The sequence below is a fragment of the Cetorhinus maximus genome, chromosome 17, assembly GCF_964194155.1.
Source record: "Cetorhinus maximus chromosome 17, sCetMax3.hap1.1, whole genome shotgun sequence".
NCBI classification, from domain to species: domain Eukaryota; kingdom Metazoa; phylum Chordata; class Chondrichthyes; order Lamniformes; family Cetorhinidae; genus Cetorhinus; species Cetorhinus maximus.
In genome coordinates this window covers 73,974,839-73,996,235 of record NC_135895.1, presented here as the reverse complement: position 1 = coordinate 73,996,235, position 21,397 = coordinate 73,974,839, and the positions used below count along the sequence as shown (strand labels likewise).

The window sequence follows — 21,397 nt, the reverse complement described above, 5'->3', positions numbered from 1 at the left end:
TGCTGAGTGGGTGATTCTTGACTGACAGCCAAATTACCTGTGCTCCCACCTCCAACATTTTTGTAACGAATGCAAACATTTTTATTTAATGCTCCAATGATTTTTCATGTACTTTGTTTTTTGCTCGCAATGTCTGGGAGAGTAATCTTTAATTCCGGGCAACTCCAGGGAAATCCAGGAGAGCTTGCAACCTTAGAGCAGACCAAACAAACAGCAACAGGTGATGTCACCCACGTTCTGCAATGATGCCTTAAACGAGGCCACTCCCCTCTCAAGATGATTTACTCACTAATTTGTGCAATTTGGCAGATGAACAGTCATCTCTGCAGCGAATGTGAACTTTCAACACAACATTCCCATAATGACAACCCAAACCAGTCTCACTGCCTTCTTAACCAGAAGAAGCTGCTGGGTGACATGCAACTCATATCTCCACCTAAAGTGACAGATGATCCATTTTTGTCAGGTGACTTCCCATTGCACAGCTCAAACAAAAAAACAATGGGAAAGGAACATATCCCCAGGCCACATAGGAGACTGGACCAGAATCTGTACTCCTGAGACCTACCATGTTGGAGACGAAGCTAAAATGCTGCACTGGGAGATAGCAATAGTGAAGGCACCCCTAAGTAGCAGCGATCATAACATGATTGAATTTCACATTCAGTTTGAGGGAGAGAAGAGTGGTCCCAAGACGAGTGTTTTTAAACTTAGATACGGGCAAGTATCTGAAACCAGAACTAGCTTGAGTGAACTGGCAAATGAGGTTAAGGGATAGGTGAATAGAGATGCAGGCCGGAATTTTCCAGTCCCTCATGCCAGCGGGACCTCCCACACCCGCCAGTGTGAACGGAGATTTCAATGGCTCACCGGCCCTGCTGTGGGGAAGCCCGCCGGGGGGGACTGGAAAATTTTGGCGGCAGACATTTAAAGGGAAGGAGAAAGAAAAATCCAAGGGGTGAATCCACCATCCGTGGTTAACTAAAAAAGTTAAAGGTCGTATCAAACTTGAAGGAAAATAGCAGGTCAGAAGGCTGGACAGAATATAAAGAACAGCAAAGAAAGGCTAAGAGATTCAAAAGGACGGAAAAAATAGAGTACAAGAGAAAGCTTGCTAGTGACATAAAGACAGATCGTGAGACTTTCTATAGATATTTAAATAAGAAAAGAGTAAACAGAGTAAATGTTGCTCCTATAGAGAGTGAGTCTGGGGAATTAATAATGGCAAATAAGAAGATAGGAGATGAATTGAGCAGTTATTTTGCATCGGTCTTCACTGTAGACAAGTAAAATCCCAGAAACAGCTGGAAATCAGGAATTGGAAGAGAGGTAGGAATTTAGAAAAATTACAATCACCAGATAACTGATAATTCGCAAATTGCTGGGGTTGTGGACTGACAACTTCCTGAGTCCTGTTGGACTTCATCCCAAGGTCTTGAAAGAAGTGGCTGGTGAGATAGTTGATGCACTGGTTTTAATTTTCCAAAATTCCCTAGATGTGGGGAAGGTTCCATTAGATTGGAAAATAGCAAATGTAACTCTTTTATTCAAAAAGGGAGGGAGACAGAAAGCAGGAGACTACAGGCTTAACATCTGTCGTAGGGAAAATGTTAGAAGCTATTATTAAAGATGTTATAGCAGGGCACTTAGAAAAATTCAAGTCAATCAGGCAGAATCAACATGGTTTTGTGAAAGGGAAATCATGTTTAATCAATTTCACTGTAGTTATTTGAAGGAGTCACATGTGCTGTGGATAAAGGGGAACCGGTGGATGTACTGTACTTAGATTTCCAGAAGGCATTTGATAAGGTGCTACATCAAAGGCTATTGCAGAAAATAAAAGCTCATGGTGTAGGGGGTAACATATTGGCATGGATAGAAGAATGGCCAGCTAACAGGAAGCAGAGAGTTGGCATAAGTGGGTCTTTTTCTGGTTGGCAGGATGTGACAAGAGGTGTGCCACAGGGATCAGTGCTGGGGCCTCAACTTTTTACAATTTATATAAATGACCTGGATGAAGAGGCCGAAGGAATGATGGGTAAATTTGCTGATGACACAAAGATGGGTAGGAAAGTAAATTGTGAAGAGGACATAAAGGGGCTACAAGGGGACATGTATAGGTTAAGTGAATGGGCAAAGATCTGGCAAACAGAGTATATTGTGGGAAAACGTGAAATTGCCCACTTTAGCAGGAAGAATATAAAAGAAACATATTATCTAAATGGTGAGAGATTGCAGAGCTATGAGATTCAGAGGGATATGGGTGTCCACCTGCATGAATCACAAAAGGTCAGTATGCAGGTACAGCAGGTAATTAGGAAAGCAAATAGAATGCTTCCATTTATTGTGAGGGGAATTGATTATAAAAGTAGGGAGGTTATGCTTGAGTTGCACAGGGCACTGGTGAGACCACATCTGAGGTATTGTGTACAGTATTGGTCTCTTTATTTAAGGAATGCATTAGAAGCAGTTCAGAGAAAGTTTACCAGACTAATACCAGGAATGGGTGGGTTGTCTTATGAGGAAAGGCTGGACAGGTTAGGCTTGTATCCACTGGAATTTAGAAGAGTAAGAGGCAACTTACTTGAAACCTTTAAGATCCTGAGGGGTCTTGACAGGGTGGATGTGGAGAGGATGTTTCCTCTTGTGGGAGAATCTAGAACTAGGGATCACTGTTTAAAAATAAGGGGTCACTCATTTAAGACAGAGATGAGGAGACATTTTTTCTGAGTGTTGTGAGTCTTTGGAATTCTCTTCCTGAAAAGGCAGTGGAAACAGAGTCTTTGAATATTTTTAAGGCAGAGCTAGATAGATTCTTGATTAACAAGAGGGTGAAAGGTTATCGGGGGTAGGCAGGAATGTGGGGTTGAGGTTACAATCAGATCAGCCATGATCTTATTGAAAGGCGGAGCAGGCTCGAGGGGCCGAGTGGCCAACTCCTGCTCCTCATTCGTATGCTCGCAAATGCAATGCCCGCTATTCAAGAAAGGATGCAGAGAGAACTACAGGCCAATAAGCCTGACATAAGTAATCAGGAAAATTCTGGAATCTATTATTAATAAAGTCATTAAGAATGTACTGAGAAAATAATAATATGAACAGACAGAACCAGCATGGTTTTATGAAAGGGAAATCCTGTTTGACAAATTTATTAGGATTTTTGAGGATGTAACTAGTAGGGTTGATAAAGGGGAGCCAATAGACTTGGTATACTTGGATTTCCAAAAGACTTTTGATAAGGTGCTCACAAAAGATTAATACACAAGGTAAGGACTTTTTAAATTCATTTATGGGATGTGGGCATCACTGGCTAGGTCAGCATTTATTGCCAATCCCCAATTGTCCTTGAGAAGGTGGTGGTGAGCTGTCTTTGTGAACCGCAGTCCATGTGGTGTAGCTACACCCACAGTGCTATTAAGGAGGGAGATAGAGGTGATGTATGAGCATAGTTAGTGGGTTGGTTAATGGACAGGAAGCAAAGAGCATAAATGCAGCATTGTCAAGTTGACAGGCAGTGAATAGTGGAGTGCTCCAAGGTCAGTGCTGGGGCCTCAGCTATTTACAATCTATATTAATGACTTAGACAGAGACAGAGAATAGTGTATCTGAGTTTGCTGTCGAAACAAAGCTAAGTGGAAATGCAAGCGTTCAGGACACAAAGTGCTGCAAAGAGATATAGATGTGTTAAGTGAGAGGACAACAAGACGGTAGATGGAGTGTAAATGTGGGAAAGTGAGAGACTATTCACTTTGGTCATAAAAGCAGAATATTTTTAAAAGGCGTGAAACTTGTAAATGTTGATTTGTCTTGGGTGTACTTGTGCAAGGAACACAGAAAGTCAGTGTGCAGGTACAGCAAACCATTAGAAAGGCAAGGGGAATGGAATGCATGAATAAAGAAGTCTTGCGACATTATGTGGGGCTTTTGTGAGACCATACCTGGGGTACTAAGCGCAGTTTTGGTCTCCATATCTAAGGAATGATATAATTGGAAGGATATACTTAGTATTGGAGGTGGCACAGTAAAAGTTTGTTAATTTTGTCCCTGGGATGGGAGGCTGAGTAAACTGGGCCTATACTTAGAAGAATGAGGGGGTGATCTCATTAAAACGTCTAAGATTCTGAAGGGGTTTGACAGGGTAGACACTGAGAGGTGGTTTCCACTGACTGGGAATCGAGAACAAGGGGACACAATCTCAGGATAATGGGATGGCCATTTAGGAGAGAGATGAGGGGAAATTTCATCACTCAGAAGGTTGTAAATCTCTTGAATTCTCAGACCCAAACGGCTGTGGATGCTCCATCACTGAATATATTTAAGGCTGCGACAGGTAGATTTTTGGTTCAAGGTATATGGGGAATGAGCGTGAAAAGAGCTTTGGCGCAGAAGATCAGCCATGACAATATTGAAGGGTGGAGCAGGTTCGAGAGGCCAAATGGCCCCCTCCTGTTCCCACTTCTTATGGTCTTTTGCCCTGATGGGCGCATCTCTAAAATTTAGAAATTTTCTTATTTAATAAAGAACTATAGAACCATAGAAAGGTTACAGCACAGTAAGAGACCATTCGGCCCATCGTGTCTGCGCCGGTCAAAAAAGAGAGAAAAAAGAAACTAGCTGCTCGTTTACTCCCGCTTTCCAGCTCCTGGTCCATAGCTTTGCAGGTTCCAGCGCTTCAGGTCCAGGTCCAGGTCCAGGTTCCTTTTCAATGAATCAAGTGTTTCAGCCTCAACCAGCAAACCAGGCAGCGAATTCCAGACACCCACTACCCTCTGGGTGAAGAAGTTTTCCTCATGTCCCCTTTAATCCTTCAACCAATCACCTCAAATCTATGCCCCCTGGTAATTGTCCCCTCAGCTAGGGGAAACAGGGCATCCCTGTCTACTCAGTGTTTTATACAGTTCCATCATTACATCCCTGCTTTTGTGTTCAATACCTCATCCAATAAAGGAAAACTTTCCATATGATGTCTTTACCACCTTATCCACCTATCCTGCCACCTTCAGGGGGCTGTGGACATGCACTCCGAGGTCTCTCACTTCCTCAACCCCTCTCAATATCCTCCCTTGCTTTGTTTGCCCTCCCATGCCCAGAGAATGAGAGAGAAACTGAGCGAGAAAGTGAGGCAGAGACAGTGAGACCGAGCGAGCGAGAGAGAAACTGAATGAGGGAGTGAGACCAAGGCAGTGAGGCCGAGTGAGTGAGATGAATGAGAGAGTGAGGCTGAGCAAGCGAGGGAGGCTGAGTGAACGAGAGACCGAGGCTGAGCGAGTGAGCGAGACAGTGAGGCTGAGCGATGAGGGAGTGAGGCCAAGCGGACGAGCAAGAGAGTGAGGGCGAGTGAGAGAGTGGGACCTAACGAGACACGAGTCTGAGCAAGAGACAGCCCGGTGAGAGGGAGAGAGGGTTCAGGCAAGAGAGAAAAGGAGAGTCTGAGTGAGAAGGGAACTGGGCGAGTGAAGATGTGGGCGGGAGAGGGAGTGGGCGGGAGAGGGAATGGGCGGGAGAGGGAGTGGGCGGGAGAGGGTGTGAGCGGGAGAGGGAGTGGGCGGGAGAGGGAGTGGGCGGGAGAGGGTGTGGGCGGGAGAGGGTGTGGGCGGGAGAGGAAGTGGGCGGGAGAGGGTGTGGGCGGGAGAGGGTGTGGGCGGGAGAGGGTGTGGGCGGGAGAGGGTGTGGGCGGGAGAGGGTGTGGGCGGGAGAGGGTGTGGGCGGGAGAGGGTGTGGGCGGGAGAGGGTGTGGGCGGGAGAGGGTGTGGGTGAGAGAAGGAGAGAGGGAGAGGCACACACAGACAGAGGCACACTGAGAGTGAGAAAGAATGAGACAGAAAGAGAGGAGACAGAAACAGAGAGCAAATGAGAGCATTGGAACAGACGACTAGGAGCAGGAGTAGGCCACTCGGCCCCTCGAGCCTGCTCCGCCATTCAATAAGATCATGGCTGATCTGAATGTAACCTCAACCCCACATACCTGCCTACCCCCGATAACCTGTCACCCCTTGTTAATCAAGAATCTATCTAGCTTTGCCTTAAAAATATTCAAAAACTCTGCTTCCACTGCCTTTTGAGGAAGAGAGTTCCAAAGACTCACAAAACCTCTGAGGGAAAAAAATTCTCTTCATCTGTGTTTTAAATGAGCGACCCCTTATTTTTAAACAGTGACCCCTAGTTCCAGATTCTCCCACAAGAGGAAACATCCTCTCCACATCCACCCTGTCAAGACCCCTCAGGATCTTAAAGGTTTCAATTAAGTTGCCTCTTACTCTTCTAAATTCCAGTGGATACAAGCCTAACCTGTCCAGCCTTTCCTCATAAGACAACCCACCCATTCCTGGTATTAGTCTGGTAGACCTTCTCTGAACTGCTTCCAATTCATTTACATCCAATACTGTATACAATACTCCAGATGTGGTGTCACTAGTGCTCTGTATAATTGAAGCACAACCTCCCTACTCTTGTATTCAATTCCCCTCGCAATAAATGATAACCATTTTATTAGCCTTCCTAATTACCTGCTGCACCTGCATACTAACTTTTTGTGATTCATGCACTGGAACACCCTGATCCCTCTGCATCTCAGAGCTCTGCAATCCTCATCATTTAGATAATATGCTTCTTTTTTATTCTTCCTGCCAAAATGGACAATTTCACATTTTCCCATGTTATACTCCATTTGCCAGGTCTTTGCCTACTCACCTAACCCTACTTTCCTACCTATCTTTGTGTCATCAGCAAATTTAACAACCATACCTTCGGTCCCTTCATCTAAATATAAATATAAATTATAAAGAGTTGAACTCATTTATATAAATTGTAAACAGTTGAGGCCCCAGCACTGATCCCTGTGGCACACCACTCATCTCATCCTGCCAAACAGAAAAAGACCCATTTATGCCAACTCTCTGCTTCCTGTTAGGCAGCCAATCCTCTATCCATGCCAATATGTTACCCCCTACACCATGAGCTTTTATTTTCTGCAATAACCTTTGATGTAGCACTTTATCAAATGCCTTCTGGAAATCTAAGAAGAGTAATCCACTGGTTCACTGAGAGAGAAAGTAAAAGATACAGACAGAGACACTATGAAGAGAGAAAGGGAGGAAGAGAGAGAGAGAAATTCCTGTCATGACCTCAGGGCAGCCAACAAGCATTTTACAGCCAGTGCGGTACTCCTGAGCTGTACCACTGTTGTAATGTAGGAAACATGGCAGCCAATTTACACACAGCAAGATCCCACATACAGCACAGTGATAATAACCAAATAGCCTGTCTTTAGTGATTTGTGTGGTGGAGCTTTTGGGGGCTTCATAGAGAGTTTAAATTCCCTCTTTGCGTTTGTTCCCATTATTTTGAGATGCCGACAAGAGACCCTGACAGAGAAGTTATCCCATGGTAAGGTAATAATGTGAAGAACAGCCCCTTTCCAAATCTCCCAATGCCACACAAGTCAAACAGAGTAAGATTCATGAGTGGGACAAAGGCTGAGGCGGCGTTGGCAAGGTCAAAGAGTTGGCCAGTAAAGGTCTGCTGCATCAATGTTGGAGCAATCGAAAGTGGTGTCTGGGGTGGAATGAACTGCATTTATATAGAACGTTTCACCTCCGTGAGAAACCCCAGAGTTCCTTAGGACCAATGATTGGCCGTTGAGATGCAGTGATTACTGTGGGAACGCCAGCAGCTGACAGTCACACAGCAGCTCCTCCAAACCGGAAACAGGATAGTCCAGTTTAGGGTGATGTTGGGTGAGGGCAGAATGTTAGTCAGGATTAGCCCGGAGAGCCCCCCTGCTCTGCTTTAGTTGTTTTTAAGCCCGTCTGAGAAGGCCTTGTTTTGAAGGTCTCCCGGAGGTGATGTGCGCACCAGCCTGGATGATGCGCTCCAGCTGCTGGACTGGATTCCATGACGGGCCTGACTCAGAGGAGAGAGTGCTACCCACTGAGCATGTGGAGAGGTTCGGAAGGTAAACTCTGTAGATGGTGTCTCGCTGGCCCCACTCTGAACCTGTACTCTAAACTAACGAAGGCTCTGCCAGCCCGGGAGAAGAGTTACCTGCACGTTGGCTCCCGATGGGAACACCTGTGATTTCAGCTGATTCCCCAGCAACCCCCACTAGTCTCCAGTGGCCTTCTTGTATAATGATAAAGGCATAGAGTAAAATTCTCTCGACACTGCCCCTCAAACATTCACAGAACTAGTACAGCATGGGATTAGATACAGAGTAAAGCTCCCTCTACACTACCCCTCAAACATTCCCAGGACAGGTACAGCACAGGGTTAGACACAGAGTAAAGCTCCCTCTACACTGTCCCCATCAAACACTCCTAGGACAGGTACAGCACAGGGTTAGATACAGAGTAAAGCTCCCTCTACACTGTCCCCATCAAACACTCCCAGGACAGGTACAGCACAGGGTTAGATACAGAGTAAAGCTCCCTCTACACTGTCCCATCAAACACTCCCAGGACAGGTATGGCACGGGGTTAGATACAGAGTAAAGCTCCCTCTACACTGTCCCCATCAAACACTCCCAGGACAGGTACAGCACAGGGTTAGATATTGATAAAGGAAGAGCCACACAGACAGAGAGAGACAGATAGAGAGAGAGGGGGAAAGATTGCGAGAGAGAGAGACAGTATGAGAGTGAGAGCAAAACTGAGAGTAATAGAGAGAGAAATAGAGAGAGAGAGTGACACTGCAAAGGGAGATATTAATAGAATGAGAAAGTGAAGTAGGAGAGAGGGAGGCAGAAAGGGAGAAAAGGTGTGAGGGGCATTAAGGGAGGGATAGAGACAGATGAGAGAGGGAGACTGAATGCTTGGAAAGATCAAACCCTGGGCACAGTGCAGCAAACACTGCCCGGGCCATCTTCGTCTCTGTGAGACTTTTGGCTGCTATTTACTTCCCCTTGTCCTATCTCAAGTTTCCCTCCTCACGGTGACAAGGTTTCCCCGCTCCGCCTTCCGGTACATTCTTGAAGTGGCCCTTCCTCCTGCACCAGGCCGGACACCGAAGATCAGCTCAGCATGGCCCCCCAACCCAGCCTGGCCCTGTACGACACGCCATGGGACAGCAGCTCGGAGCGGGAGGCCTGGCTGAACTTACTGCCCTTCCCGGAAAGCGGGGTACTGAGGACAATTGGAGAACATTGAGGGATGCTGCAGTTGGGTTCAGCTGCCTTAGCACAGAGCATGGACTGGGGACAGAATCTGCGATCCCCCTCGCCTGGGATGGCTTCACTCAATGTGTGGCGCCTTGACCTGGAAGGCCTCAAGTGGAATTGAGTGGATTTTCCAGTTTTCTGATCAGCAGGTTACCTCTGACCTGAGATGAGGTGCAATTGGAAAATTGAGGCTTGGTCCTCCACACTGATAAAAATGGATCGATCAAATCATGTGGCTCAGGATTACCTGTACATGTCCCACGTCTTGATCTTTCAGTTCTGACAATCTGTAAACAACTGAATCAACATAATATATTCATAGGATAGACATTACCAAGCAATGCCCTGTAATGTGTGAGGACACCATCAGCCTTTGCAGCAGTGAATGGCAGTCAGTGCTCCGAAAGGTCTAAGTGTTTCGAGCACAGGAAGTGTGATAATGATTATTGGGATGGGATAGGTCAGGAATTAAATGAGTGATCGAACCATGCACTACCCGCGCAGATTTCACACAAAGCCACTGTGGTCTTGCAGGACGTGCAGGGGAAGAGCTGGAGAGACTCTTCCTGCTCATGCAGTAGGTTACAACATGAAATGGCCTGAGGCAGCTTTAAGTGGTTGCGAAACTTTCATTTATTCTGCATTTTTTCATTTACTCTGTGTTACAGGTGAGGAATGTTAATGCTGTGGAATAGAAGACTTTGCATTCAGCACAGGGTTAGATATAGAGTAAAGCTCCCTCTACACTGTCCCCATCAAACATTCCCAGGACAGGTACAGCACAGGGTTAGATACAGAGTAAAGCTCCCTCTACACTGTCCCCATCAAACATTCCCAGGACAGGTATAGCACGGAGTTAAATACAGAGTAAATCTCCTCTACACCGTCCCCATCAAACACTCCCAGGACAGGTACAGCACCGGGTTAGATACAGAGTAAATCTTCCTCTACACTGTCCCCATCAAACACTCCTAGGACAGGTACAGCACGGGGTTAGATACAGAGTAAAGCTCCCTCTACACTGTCCCCATCAAACACTCCCAGGACAGGTCCAGCACAGGGTTAGATAGAGAGTAAACCTCCCTCTATACTGTCCCCATCAAACACTCCCAGGACAGGTACAGCACGGGGTTAGATACAGAGTAAAGCTACCTCTGCACTGTCCCCATCAAACATTTGCTATGATGCGGCCGCTTAGTCCCAGTGATGAAAGTGCAGTGTTCTATTCCCAACATGTAAATCACTCACTCTGAGGAACATGGAATTCACAGAAAAGAATTGGGTGAAATGAATAGGATCCAGACGCAGTTCTGGAACCGTAATAACAGTGAAATATCATCGGGAAAATTTAATCATCAGATACAAACCGTGATGTGCAATCTTTTCTAAGGCAGCCTATTTGATTGAGGATTCTACCCAAACGAGAACACAATCACTGATAAGTACCCTTTCAATCTCAGGCAGACACAGTTTGAGTTTTGTTTTTCTACCTTGTAAGCAACTTTCGAAGGACATTTCTTCCCCAGACCCAGCGGTGGAGACATGAGGGTCAGCATTTGATACATGTCAGTGTAATGGATTCGGCCACTTTGTATGGAGGGAAGGGATGATAAGCATGTCCAGGAGAAACAGAACAGGAAAGAGTTAATCACATCTATCTCAATCAGCAGAACATTTCTTCTTCATAGAATTATATCGCACTGATGGAGGCCATTCGGTCAATCGTGTCTGTGCTGGCTCTTTGAAAGAACTGTCCAATTAGTTCCACTCTCCTACTCTTTCCCTATAATCCTGATTTTTTTGTTTCAAGAACCTCTTATGAATCTGCTCCCACTGCCCTTTCAGGCAGCACATTCCAGATCACGCCAACTCGCTGTGTCAAAACAATTTCCCTCATCATCCAGCAGGCTTTTTGTTTTTGCCAATTATCATCAGCTCGTTATTATTTTTCTCTGTGCAAAGTTCAGCTGTTGCATAAATGCGGTGGGAAAATGTGGTCGGGTTCAGTGAAGTTCCATGGGATGAGGTGGTACTGGTTAAGTTCCCACCATACGAGCAGTATCCAGCATAGCAAGCATGAGTTAGAGGGTGGGTGGGAGGGAGGGAGTGGGGGAGGGAGGGGGAGGAAGACATGCACTCCATGCATCTGGATTATGCATTTTGCCCTCAGTAAAGAAACAGTTTCTCTTATTTCCTTTCTCTTTACACAAATCCACGCCTCCAATTTAATATCTTAGCCCCAGCCAAATGTTGGGCTGCCATAGGTCCCAGCCACGATTCAGAATTTTCAACTGAGTGTGAGCGTCGGTGCGGAACAGCTTCCCGCTGTGCCGGACTTGTCAATGATGTGTTGGGCAGTGCCGCCGCTTGGAAACCCTCCTCTGTGGACTCTTTGCAGTGCCAGTGCCCCAGGCCTGGAAACTATGAGCAGGCTGCTGTGTTCAAGAGAGAGATGTGAAAGCGAGTGCGTGTCAGTATATGTGCGCATGTGTGTGTGTGCACGTGTTTGTGCGTTTGTGGGTGGCTCACCAATATCTTTGTAACTTCTTGACTTGACTATTCCAACACACTCCTGGCTGGCTTCCAACATCCTACTTTTCATTAATGTGAGCTCATCCAGCACTCTGCCTCCAGGGTAGCTCACACCAAGTCCTGCTCACCCATCAGCCCTGTGCTCAATGACCGACATTAGTGTCTGCACAAGCCATGTCTTGGTTTTTAAAATCACACCTTTGTTATCCAATTCCTCCATGCCCTTGATTCCCTCTAATATCCTCCAGCCCAACAACTCCCTGAGATATCTACACTGATCTAATTGTGGCCCCATCAGCATCTCCAATTTAAAACCGCAGCACCATTGGCGTCCATACCTTCACGTGCCTAGGCCTGAGACTTTGGAAATTCCTCCCTACACCTCTCTGTGTCTCTGCCTTTGTTAATTCCTACATCTCTGGCAATGATTTTGGCCCTAATAATGCCTTATATTTCTCAGTATCTAATTTTGCTTTATAATACTTCTGTGAAGCACCTTAGGATGTTTCATGTCCTTACAGCTTCTAGATAAATATCGGGTGTTGTGTGTTTGTGAGCGTGTGGTGTGTTTGTGTGTAAGAGGGCCTTGAGCCTGTGTGTGAATCTTGAGCGTGTGTGTGTTAGTGAGAATGTAAGAACATAAGAAATAGCAGCAGGAGTAGGACATTCGGGCCCTCGAGCCTGCTCCGCCATTCAATATGATCATGTGTGATCTTTTGCCTCAACTCCATTTTCCTGCCTACTCCCATATCCCTCGGTTCCCTGAAACACCAAAAATCTGTCTATCCCAGCCTTAAACGTGTTCAACGATGGAGCAGCCACAACTCTCTGGGGTAGAGAATTCCAAAGATTCACAACCCTCTGAATTAAGAAATTGGTCCTCCTTTCTGCCCTAAATGCTGGACCGCTTATCCTGAGACTGTGCCTTTTTAGATTCCCCAACATCTCAGTGTGCACCCCGTCCAGCCCCTTCTGAATCCTGTCTGTTTCAGGGATCACCTCTCATTCTTCTAAACTCCAGAGGGAACTGGCCCAATTTACTCAGCCTCGCAGCATAGAACCGCCCTCGTCTCCCAGGAACCAGCCTAGTAAGTGCATGAGTATGTGTGGGTGTGTGTGGGCGTCCATTTGTGTGAGTGTGTATGCGAGAGTGTGTTGCAAGTCAGTGAGTATGGGTGCCTGAGTGTGCATGAGTGAGCGTGTGTGAGCTAAGAACTGTCTTCAAACAGCACCGTCCGGGAGAGACAGGCTGGCTTCCAGGATGGGGACACACATGGCTGAGTGCCCTTGGCAGGTGAAGCAGGGCACTGGCACCAAGGCAAATATCCACCCAACCATGTCAGGAGGTGAGTGGCTCCTGGGAATTTTGGGATGGTCTCAATCTGGGGATTGGATCTATATAGAAAAGCAAGGTGCAGTGTAAAGAGAGGGCTGGCAGCAGCATATCTGAGATACTGTGTCTTTAAAGGAAGCCCGTCATTCCTCAGTCAGAGGGGCAACCACTGGGTGGTAAGTCAATATGAAGCAAACCTTGCAGGCCACCCTACAAGGGCACTTCCTCCCCAGTCCTAAGGGGGGTGCGATCGTACACACTATTGTGTACATGTCCTTATAGTGAATCCTTCCACTACAAAGAAAGCACATTTGGTTAGACAACAACAACAGTCGAACAGCAGATAATTTTGATTACTGAGCAAGGGGACAGTTCAGTGCTAATTCCGTGGATGGAGACATCTTCTGCTTCAGGCCAAGAGCCATTTTAACACTCCACCCTGCTCTCTTGCCCACATGTCTGTCCTTGGCTTGCTGCATTGTTCCAGTGAAGCCCAACGCAAACTGGAGGAACAGCACCTCATCTTCCGACTAGGCACTTTACAGCCTTCCGGACTCAATATTGAATTCAACAACTTTAGATCTTGAACTCCCTCCTCCATCCCCACCCCCTTTCCGTTTCTTCCCCCTTCCTTTTGTTTTTTCCAATAATTTATATAGATTTTTCTTTTCCCACCTATTTCCATTATTTTTAAATCTATACCTTTTATGCCCTGTTAGTCTTTCCACCCCACCCCCACTAGAACTGTACCTTGAGTGTCCTGCCATCCATTCTTAATTAGCACATTCTGTTAGATAATATCACCACCTTTAACACCTCTTTGTTCTTTTGTCTGTGACATCTTTTGATTATCTCCACCTATCACTGCTTGCTTGTCCCCACAACCACCACCCCCCAACTTCTCTCCCCCCACCACCAGCCCCACCACCCCCCACCCACCTTAAACCAGCTTATATTTCACCCCTCTCCAAATATTACTCAGTTCTGTTGAAGGGTCATGAGGACTCGAAACGTCAACTCTTTTCTTCTCCGCCGATGCTGCCAGACCTGCTGAGTTTTTCCAGGTAATTCTGTTTTTGTTTTGGATTTCCAGCATCCGCAGTTTTTTGTTTTTATCTAGGTTATCATCCCTTGTCTTTTCCATCCCTCATTTTTGTCGTCACTTCACCACAGCTATTTTGGCTGAAAGGTCCACAAACTTCCGGGCGAGCTCTGAAGGTTGGTTGACCCCAACAATCAGTGCCTGTGAATGTCCTCAATGAAGCCTCAGGCCTTTAATTTCGATACAGGACATCCAGTCCTGCAATGGCTGCTGGGAAAAGACGCTGCCATCGAATTGTCTTGCTTTCTCTGGCACTTGGATTTATTGTTTACCACGCCATTCCCAGCCACCCTCAACTTTAGCAAAGGAGAACATCTGATGAGTTATCTGGGTCTCAATGTCTAAGCACTGGGTAAGAGGGGACAAATCACTCGCCTCCAGTACTGTATGTCTGATGTGTGTCCAACTCAGTCTCAGCTACTGCACACTGAAGAATCAGGTTATCCTAAGGATGTGCGTTCAAATTGGGTATGAAATTGGCAGTAATGGGTCAGTCCTACTGGCAGATCGTTGCTATTTTGATGGCAAAAATTTCGGCCCTCCAAACAGTTTCAACACAGGGGCAGGGTTTTGACCTCGTCGGGCGGGCATGGTGGGCCTTGGGGGCGGTGGTAAAACTGACCGCGATCGAGCCCTGACGGCGATTTCATGTTGGCTGGCCAGCGGGAATCACGCGCTGCAGCGCTCAGTGCTGCCAGGGTGCGAGCGGGAGGAGGGGAGGAGGGTGAGATGTGGACGTTTGCGCATGCACACGGGTGCACACACTGGAAACTCTCTGAAGGCACAGAGCTGCCTCAGGGAGCTGAAGATTTTTAAAAACATGAATAAAGAATTTAAAAATGTTAGCATGTCCCCTCCTGTGACCCTAGCACATGGGCAGGGACACGTGATAAAATGAGGTTTAAACATTTTAATTTTATTTTTAATTCCTGTTGGAAACCTCATACCGCTAGTGGATGAGGTTTCCAAAAAATCCAAAGGCCACCTTGTCTGACAACGAAAAATTACATTTAATTATTACTTTAATGGGCTTAATAGGCCCGTTAATTGTCGGTGGGCGCGTTGCTGACTCCTGCGCGCACCCGCCCACCGAAATATCGCGTGAGTGCGCGATGACATCGGGACGCTCGCCTGACATCATCATGCATCAATTCTAGCCACAGTATCCGCTTCCCCTGTACCACACATACAAGGTCAACATTAGACAGATGGGAGCAAACTCAGTTCTATGGTACTATAGCTGAGAAGGGCTGAGAGACATCAATTGATGTACAGATATCTCCCTGAGAGAGAGGGGACTGAGAGACACCAGACAGTGTACAGATATCTCCCTGAGAGAGAGGGAACTGAGAGACACCAGTCAGAGTACAGATATCTCCCTGAGAGAGAGGGGACTGAGAGACACCTGTCAGTGTACAGATATCTCCCTGAGAGAGAGGGGACTGAGAGACACCTGTCAGTGTACAGATATCTCCCCGAGAGAGAGGGACTAAGAGAAACCAGTCAGTGTACAGATATCTCCCTGAGAGAGAGAGAGAGGGACTGAGAGACACCGGTCAGTGTACAGATATCTCCCTGAGAGAGAGGGACTAAGAGAAATCAGTTAGTGTACAGATATCTCCCTGAGAGAGAGAGAGACTGAGGTACCAGTCAGTGTACAGATATCTCCCTGAGAGAGAGGGGACTGAGAGACGCCAATCAGTGTACAGGTATCTCCCTGAGAGAGAGGGACTGAGAGACACCAGTCAGTGTACAGGTATCTCCCTGAGAGAGAGGGACTGAGAGACACCAGTCAGTGTACAGGTATCTCCCTGAGAGAGAGGGACTGAGAGACACCAGTCAGTGTACAGATAACTCTTTTTGTCCCAAATCAGAGTGTCAGGTGAATCAATTTCCTCTTTATAGACTTCAGTCTATATTCGCCACCCTCTGCTATGTTGCAGGCGCCTAATGTCAGAGACTGGAGGCTGGAATCTTCCCATTCTCTCACTGTGTGGCTCCCCTTTCCTCTCTCCTGAAGAATACTTATCTCCTCAGTTGATTTAGATGAACAGCTACTTTACATAATGTTGCTATTGTATGCTTCTGGTGACGGAATAATTAGCAAACAGTTTGAGGCTGGAACACCTACCAGGCAGCTCGATCATACTCAGCCCACACTCGCACAAACTCATCCAGGTGATGTGGTCCCAGGATGGACGAATCACGCGTCAGGTACTCAAAGTTATCCATGATGACAGCCACAAACAGGTTCAGCATCTGAAAGGAAAGGAAAACTCACTTTCAGAAACCTGGGCGGACCTCAGGATCAAGAACAAACAGCAAGGGAGGGAACACACCCAGGCCCTGTACAAAGGGAGGTGTGTCTGACATGACCGCTTGACCTGCTGTGGGCATCGATGGCTGAGGCCACTCCAGCCTGAGCTGAGGACAGGCGAGAGGGCAAGAAGGCTCTGGGCGTGTAGCCACAGTGGTGTCATGTGTGGGGCCCAGCTGGTTAATAGTGGGCAATTCTGGTCACTTTACTGCACTGGGACCACAGCTTCAAGCTGCTCAGGTACAGAGAAAGCAAGTAACCTCACATCAGAGATTAGGAGATGATAATTTGGGGAGACAGCAACAACAGAAAGATTTACATAGAAACTAGGAGCAGGAGTAGGCCATTCAGCCCTTCGAGCCTGCTCCGCCATTCATTATGATCATGGCTGATCATCCAACTCAATAGCCTGCTCTCGCTTTCTCCCCATATCTTTTGATTCCTTTCGCCCCAAGCGCTACATCTAACTCCTTCTTGAAAACATACAATGTTTTGGTCTCAACTACTTTCTGTGGTAGCGAATTCCACAGGCTCACCACTCTCTGGGTGAAGAATTTTCTCCTCATCTCAGTCCTAAATGGTCTACCCCATATCCTCAGACTGTGACCCCTGGTTTTGGACTCCCCCACCATCGGGAACATCCTTCCTGCATCTACCCTGTCTAGTCCTGTTAGAATTTTATTGGTTTCTATGAGATCCCCCCTCATTCTTCTGAACTCCAGGGAATATAATCCTAATCGACTCAATCTCTCCTCATATGTCAGTCCCACCATCCCAGGAATCAGTCAGGTAAACCTTCACTGCACTCCCTCTATAGTAAGTACATCCTTCTTCAGATAAGGAGACCAAAACTGCACACAATATTCCAGGTGTGGTCTCACCCAGGCCCTGTACAATTGCAGCAAGACAACCCTGCTCCTGTACTCGAATCCTCTCGCTATGAAGGCCAATATACCATTTGCCTTCTTTACCGCCTGCTGCACCTGCATGCTTACCTTCAGCGACTGGTGTACAAGGACACTCAGGTCTCGTTGCACATTCCCCTCTCTCAATTTATAGCCATTCAGATAATAATCTGCCTTCCTGTTTTTGCTACCAAAATGGATAACCTCACATTTATCCACGTTATACTGCATCTGCCATGCATTTGCCCACTCACTCAGCTTGTCCAAATCACACAGAAGCATCTCTGCATCCTCCTCACAGCTCACCCTCCCACCCAGCTTTGTGTCATCTGCAAATTTGGAGATTACATTTCTACAGTACTTGTCAGCACCTCAGGATCTCCCAAAGCACCTCACAGCCAATGGAATACTTTTCAAAGTGTGGCCATTGTTGTAAAGTATGAAACATGGCAGCCAATTTGTACACAGTAGGATCCCACATACAGCAATGTGATAATGACCAGATGATCTGGTTGAGGGTTAAATGTTGGTCAGGACACTGGACAGAAGATCTCTCCTGCTCTTGTTGAAAATAGTGCCATCGGATATTTTACATTCACCTCAGAGAGCAGAAAGAGGCTTCGGTTTAACATTGTGTCAAAAAGGCAGTATCTCTTCCTCAGTCCCGCACTGGCAGTGTCAGCCTGGATCTTGTGCCAAAGTGATTAGACTTGAACCTTGGCATTCAGATCAGAGGCCCACTGGGGCACGGCTGACATGAATGGAGATGGGACTATTTACATCAAGGAAAGTGGCGGGGGGGTGGAGGGGGGGGAGGGAGACAGGGAGGCCTGAGTGAATGAATCAAGTCATTAATGTGTTGGGAAAGGGGTTAGGCTGATTACAGAATGAGCCTAATGATTGAAAACAATTGAGCTCTTGTATCAAACGTTTCATCAGGATAACAAAAATTCAATCTGATTCCCCAAGATTGCCACTTACAAGAAACGAGCAGAGGAATATGAAGGAGACAAAGTAGAAATAAGCAAAGTCAGTGCCACAGCGGCTCTCCGAGGTGCCCTCACATCTCTTCTCGCTCAGGCAGGCCAGCATGATCTCCTGCCATGACTCCCCCGTCGCACTCCTGCAGCAAACACATAGGCTCTGTCAATATGGGGAGAAACACTGGGCACTGAGGACAAAACACTGGCTGGTGGGGAAAACACTGGGCACTGAGGACAAAACACTGGCTGGTGGGGAAAACACTGGCTGGTGGGGAAAACACTGGCTAATGGGGAAAACACTAGCTGGTGGGGAAAACACTGGCTAATGGGGAAAACACTAGCTGGTGGGGAAAACACTGGCTAATGGGGAAAACACTGGCTAATGGAGAAAACATTGGCTAATGGAGAAAACACTGGCTAATGGGGAAAACACTGGCTAATGGGGAAAACACTGGCTAATGGAGAAAACACTGGCTAATGGAGAAAACACTGGCTAATGGGGAAAACACTGACTAACAGGGAAAGCTGGGTACTGGGGAACACACTGGGTATTGGGGAAACACGCACTGGGTATTGGGGAAACAAACACTGGGTATTGGGGAAACAAACACTGGGTATTAGGGAATCACGCACTGTGTTTTGGGGAATCACGCACTGTGTATTGGGGAATCACGCACTGGGTATTGGGGAAACACGCACTGGGTATTGGGGAAACACGCACTAGGTATTGGGGAAACACGCACTGGGTATTGGGGAAACACGCACTAGATATTGGGGAAACACGCACTGGGTATTGGGGAAACACGCATTGGGTATTGGGGAATCACGCACTGGGTATTGGGGAAACGCGCACTGGGTATTGGGGAAACACCCACTGGGTATTGGGGAAACGCGCACTGGGTATTGGGGAAACGCGCACTGGGTATTGGGGAAACACGCACTGGGTATTGGGGAAACACGCACTGGGTATTGGGGAAACGCGCACTGGGTATAGGGGAAACGCGCACTGGGTATTGGGGAAACGTGCACTGGGTATTGGGAAATCACGCACTGGGTATTGGGGAATCACGCACTGGGTATTGGAGAATCACGCACTGGGTATTGGGGAAACGTGTACTGGGTATTGGGGAAACGTGCACTGGGTATTGGGAAATCACGCACTGGGTATTGGGAAATCACGCACTGGGTATTGGGGAATCACGCACTGGGTATTGGGGAATCACGCACTGGGTATTGGGGAAACATGCACTGGGTATTGGGAAACACGCACGGGGTATTGGGGAAACACGCACTGGGTATTGGGGAAACGCGCACTGGGTATTGGGGAAACACGCACTGGGTATTGGGGAAACACGCACTGGGTATTGGGGAATCACGCACTGGGTATTGGGGAATCACGCACTGGGTATTGGGGAATCACGCACTGGGTATTGGGGAGACACGCACTGGGTATTGGGGAGACACGCACTGGGTATTGGGGAGACACGCACTGGGTATTGGGGAAACACGCAATGGGTATTGGGGAAACACGCACTGGGTATTGGGGAAACACGCACTGGGTATTGGGGAAACACACACTGGGTATTGGGGAAACACACACTGGGTATTGGGGAAACACACACTGGGTATTGGGGAAACACACTAGGTATTTTCTATTCTTATTGCAGAAAGAAAGTGCTGTGCGATAATAGGAACAAGGAATTAAACCAATCTCACAATGAGTGTCGACATATATCTTTGCTCATTTGCTAGGGATCCAGTTTAATTTATTTTTATTCATTCATGGACTGTGAGTATGGCTAACGCTTATTCCCAATCTAGATTCCCTCGACACAATTGAATGGTTTGCTGGACATCTTCAGAGGGCAGTTAACAGTCATGCACACTGTTGTGAGTCTGGAGTCATATATAGGCTCAGAGTGGGTCAGGCTTCCTTCACTAAAGGAATGAATGAATTGGCTGGGGTCTTACTACAATCTGGCAATCTTATGGTCACTTTTACTCAGGCCAGCTATTTACTTCCAGGTCTTTTTAATACAGAAATAAAATTCTAAAGCCATTACAAAGAAAAAAAATGACTTGCACTATAGTGCTTTTCATGACCAGCCTCAAAGTGATTCACAGCCAATGGAGTACTTCATCGTCACATATTGCAATGTAGGAAACACTGCCGTCAATTTGTGCAAAGCAAGATCCCACAAACAGCAAGGTGATAATGACCAGATAATCTGATTTTGTGACGTTGACTGGGCGATAAATATTGGTCTGGACACTGGGGATAACACCCCCCACACCCCCCACCCGCTCTCCTTCAAAATAGTGCCACAGGATCTTTGAGATGTAACTAAATAGGCAGATGGAGCCTCAGTTTAACATCTCACCCAAGAGACGGCACCTCCAACAGTGCAGCACTCCCTCAGTACTGCACTGGAACAACAGCCTTGATTTCCGTGTCCAAGTCCTGCACTGGGCCTTGAACCCGAAACCTTGTCACTCAGTTGCAAGAGTATCACCAACTGAGCCACGGCTGACATGTTTGTGTATTAGTTTCTCCAAATATTAAATACTTTAAATTTTTTTTTAAACACCAGGCTAGTGAAACTGTTGCTACCTCCCAGTTCAATAGTGTATGATTTGTTTACATCAATTGGATAAAGCTCACAGAGAAACTGTCAGTGGGGGAACAATAACATTTCAGAGCCTAAATTTTAGAGCAATGCAATGCTCAGATATGAAGAATCTAATAGGCACGGCTTGGTGTGGCCGCGGGCGCAACACACCTGAATAGCAGCATCAAGGCATTGAAGAAGGTGTGAAAGTTGTTGTGTCGGTTGATGGGGGTGCTGTCATCCAAGCCGATGTTTCCAAAGAGCTGAGGGAATCCAGGAAGAGATTGAGACAATTCCGTTAGTCAGCACACAGGATGATACTGGCTCAATGTATTCACATATCTTCTCTCAGTGTAAAGTCTGTAACAGAGAGTCCCACCTGCATCCCAATGATGGCGTATATGAAGAACAACATCGCAATCAGGAGGCAGACGTACGGAAGGGCCTGGGGAGGAGAACATT

At 46.9% G+C, this 21,397-nt stretch overlaps 1 protein-coding gene across 1 annotated transcript in view; it reads right to left on the bottom strand.

Annotated features, from left to right (window-relative positions):
- Positions 1–21,397, bottom strand: part of LOC144692683 (putative voltage-dependent R-type calcium channel subunit alpha-1E) — a 902,642-nt gene that overhangs the window by 28,688 nt on the left and 852,557 nt on the right. Inside the window, 5 exon segments of the mRNA XM_078561778.1 lie at positions 10,645–10,741; positions 16,253–16,380; positions 18,325–18,466; positions 21,107–21,198; positions 21,315–21,380. Coding sequence (XP_078417904.1) covers positions 10,645–10,741; positions 16,253–16,380; positions 18,325–18,466; positions 21,107–21,198; positions 21,315–21,380 — 525 coding nt within the window.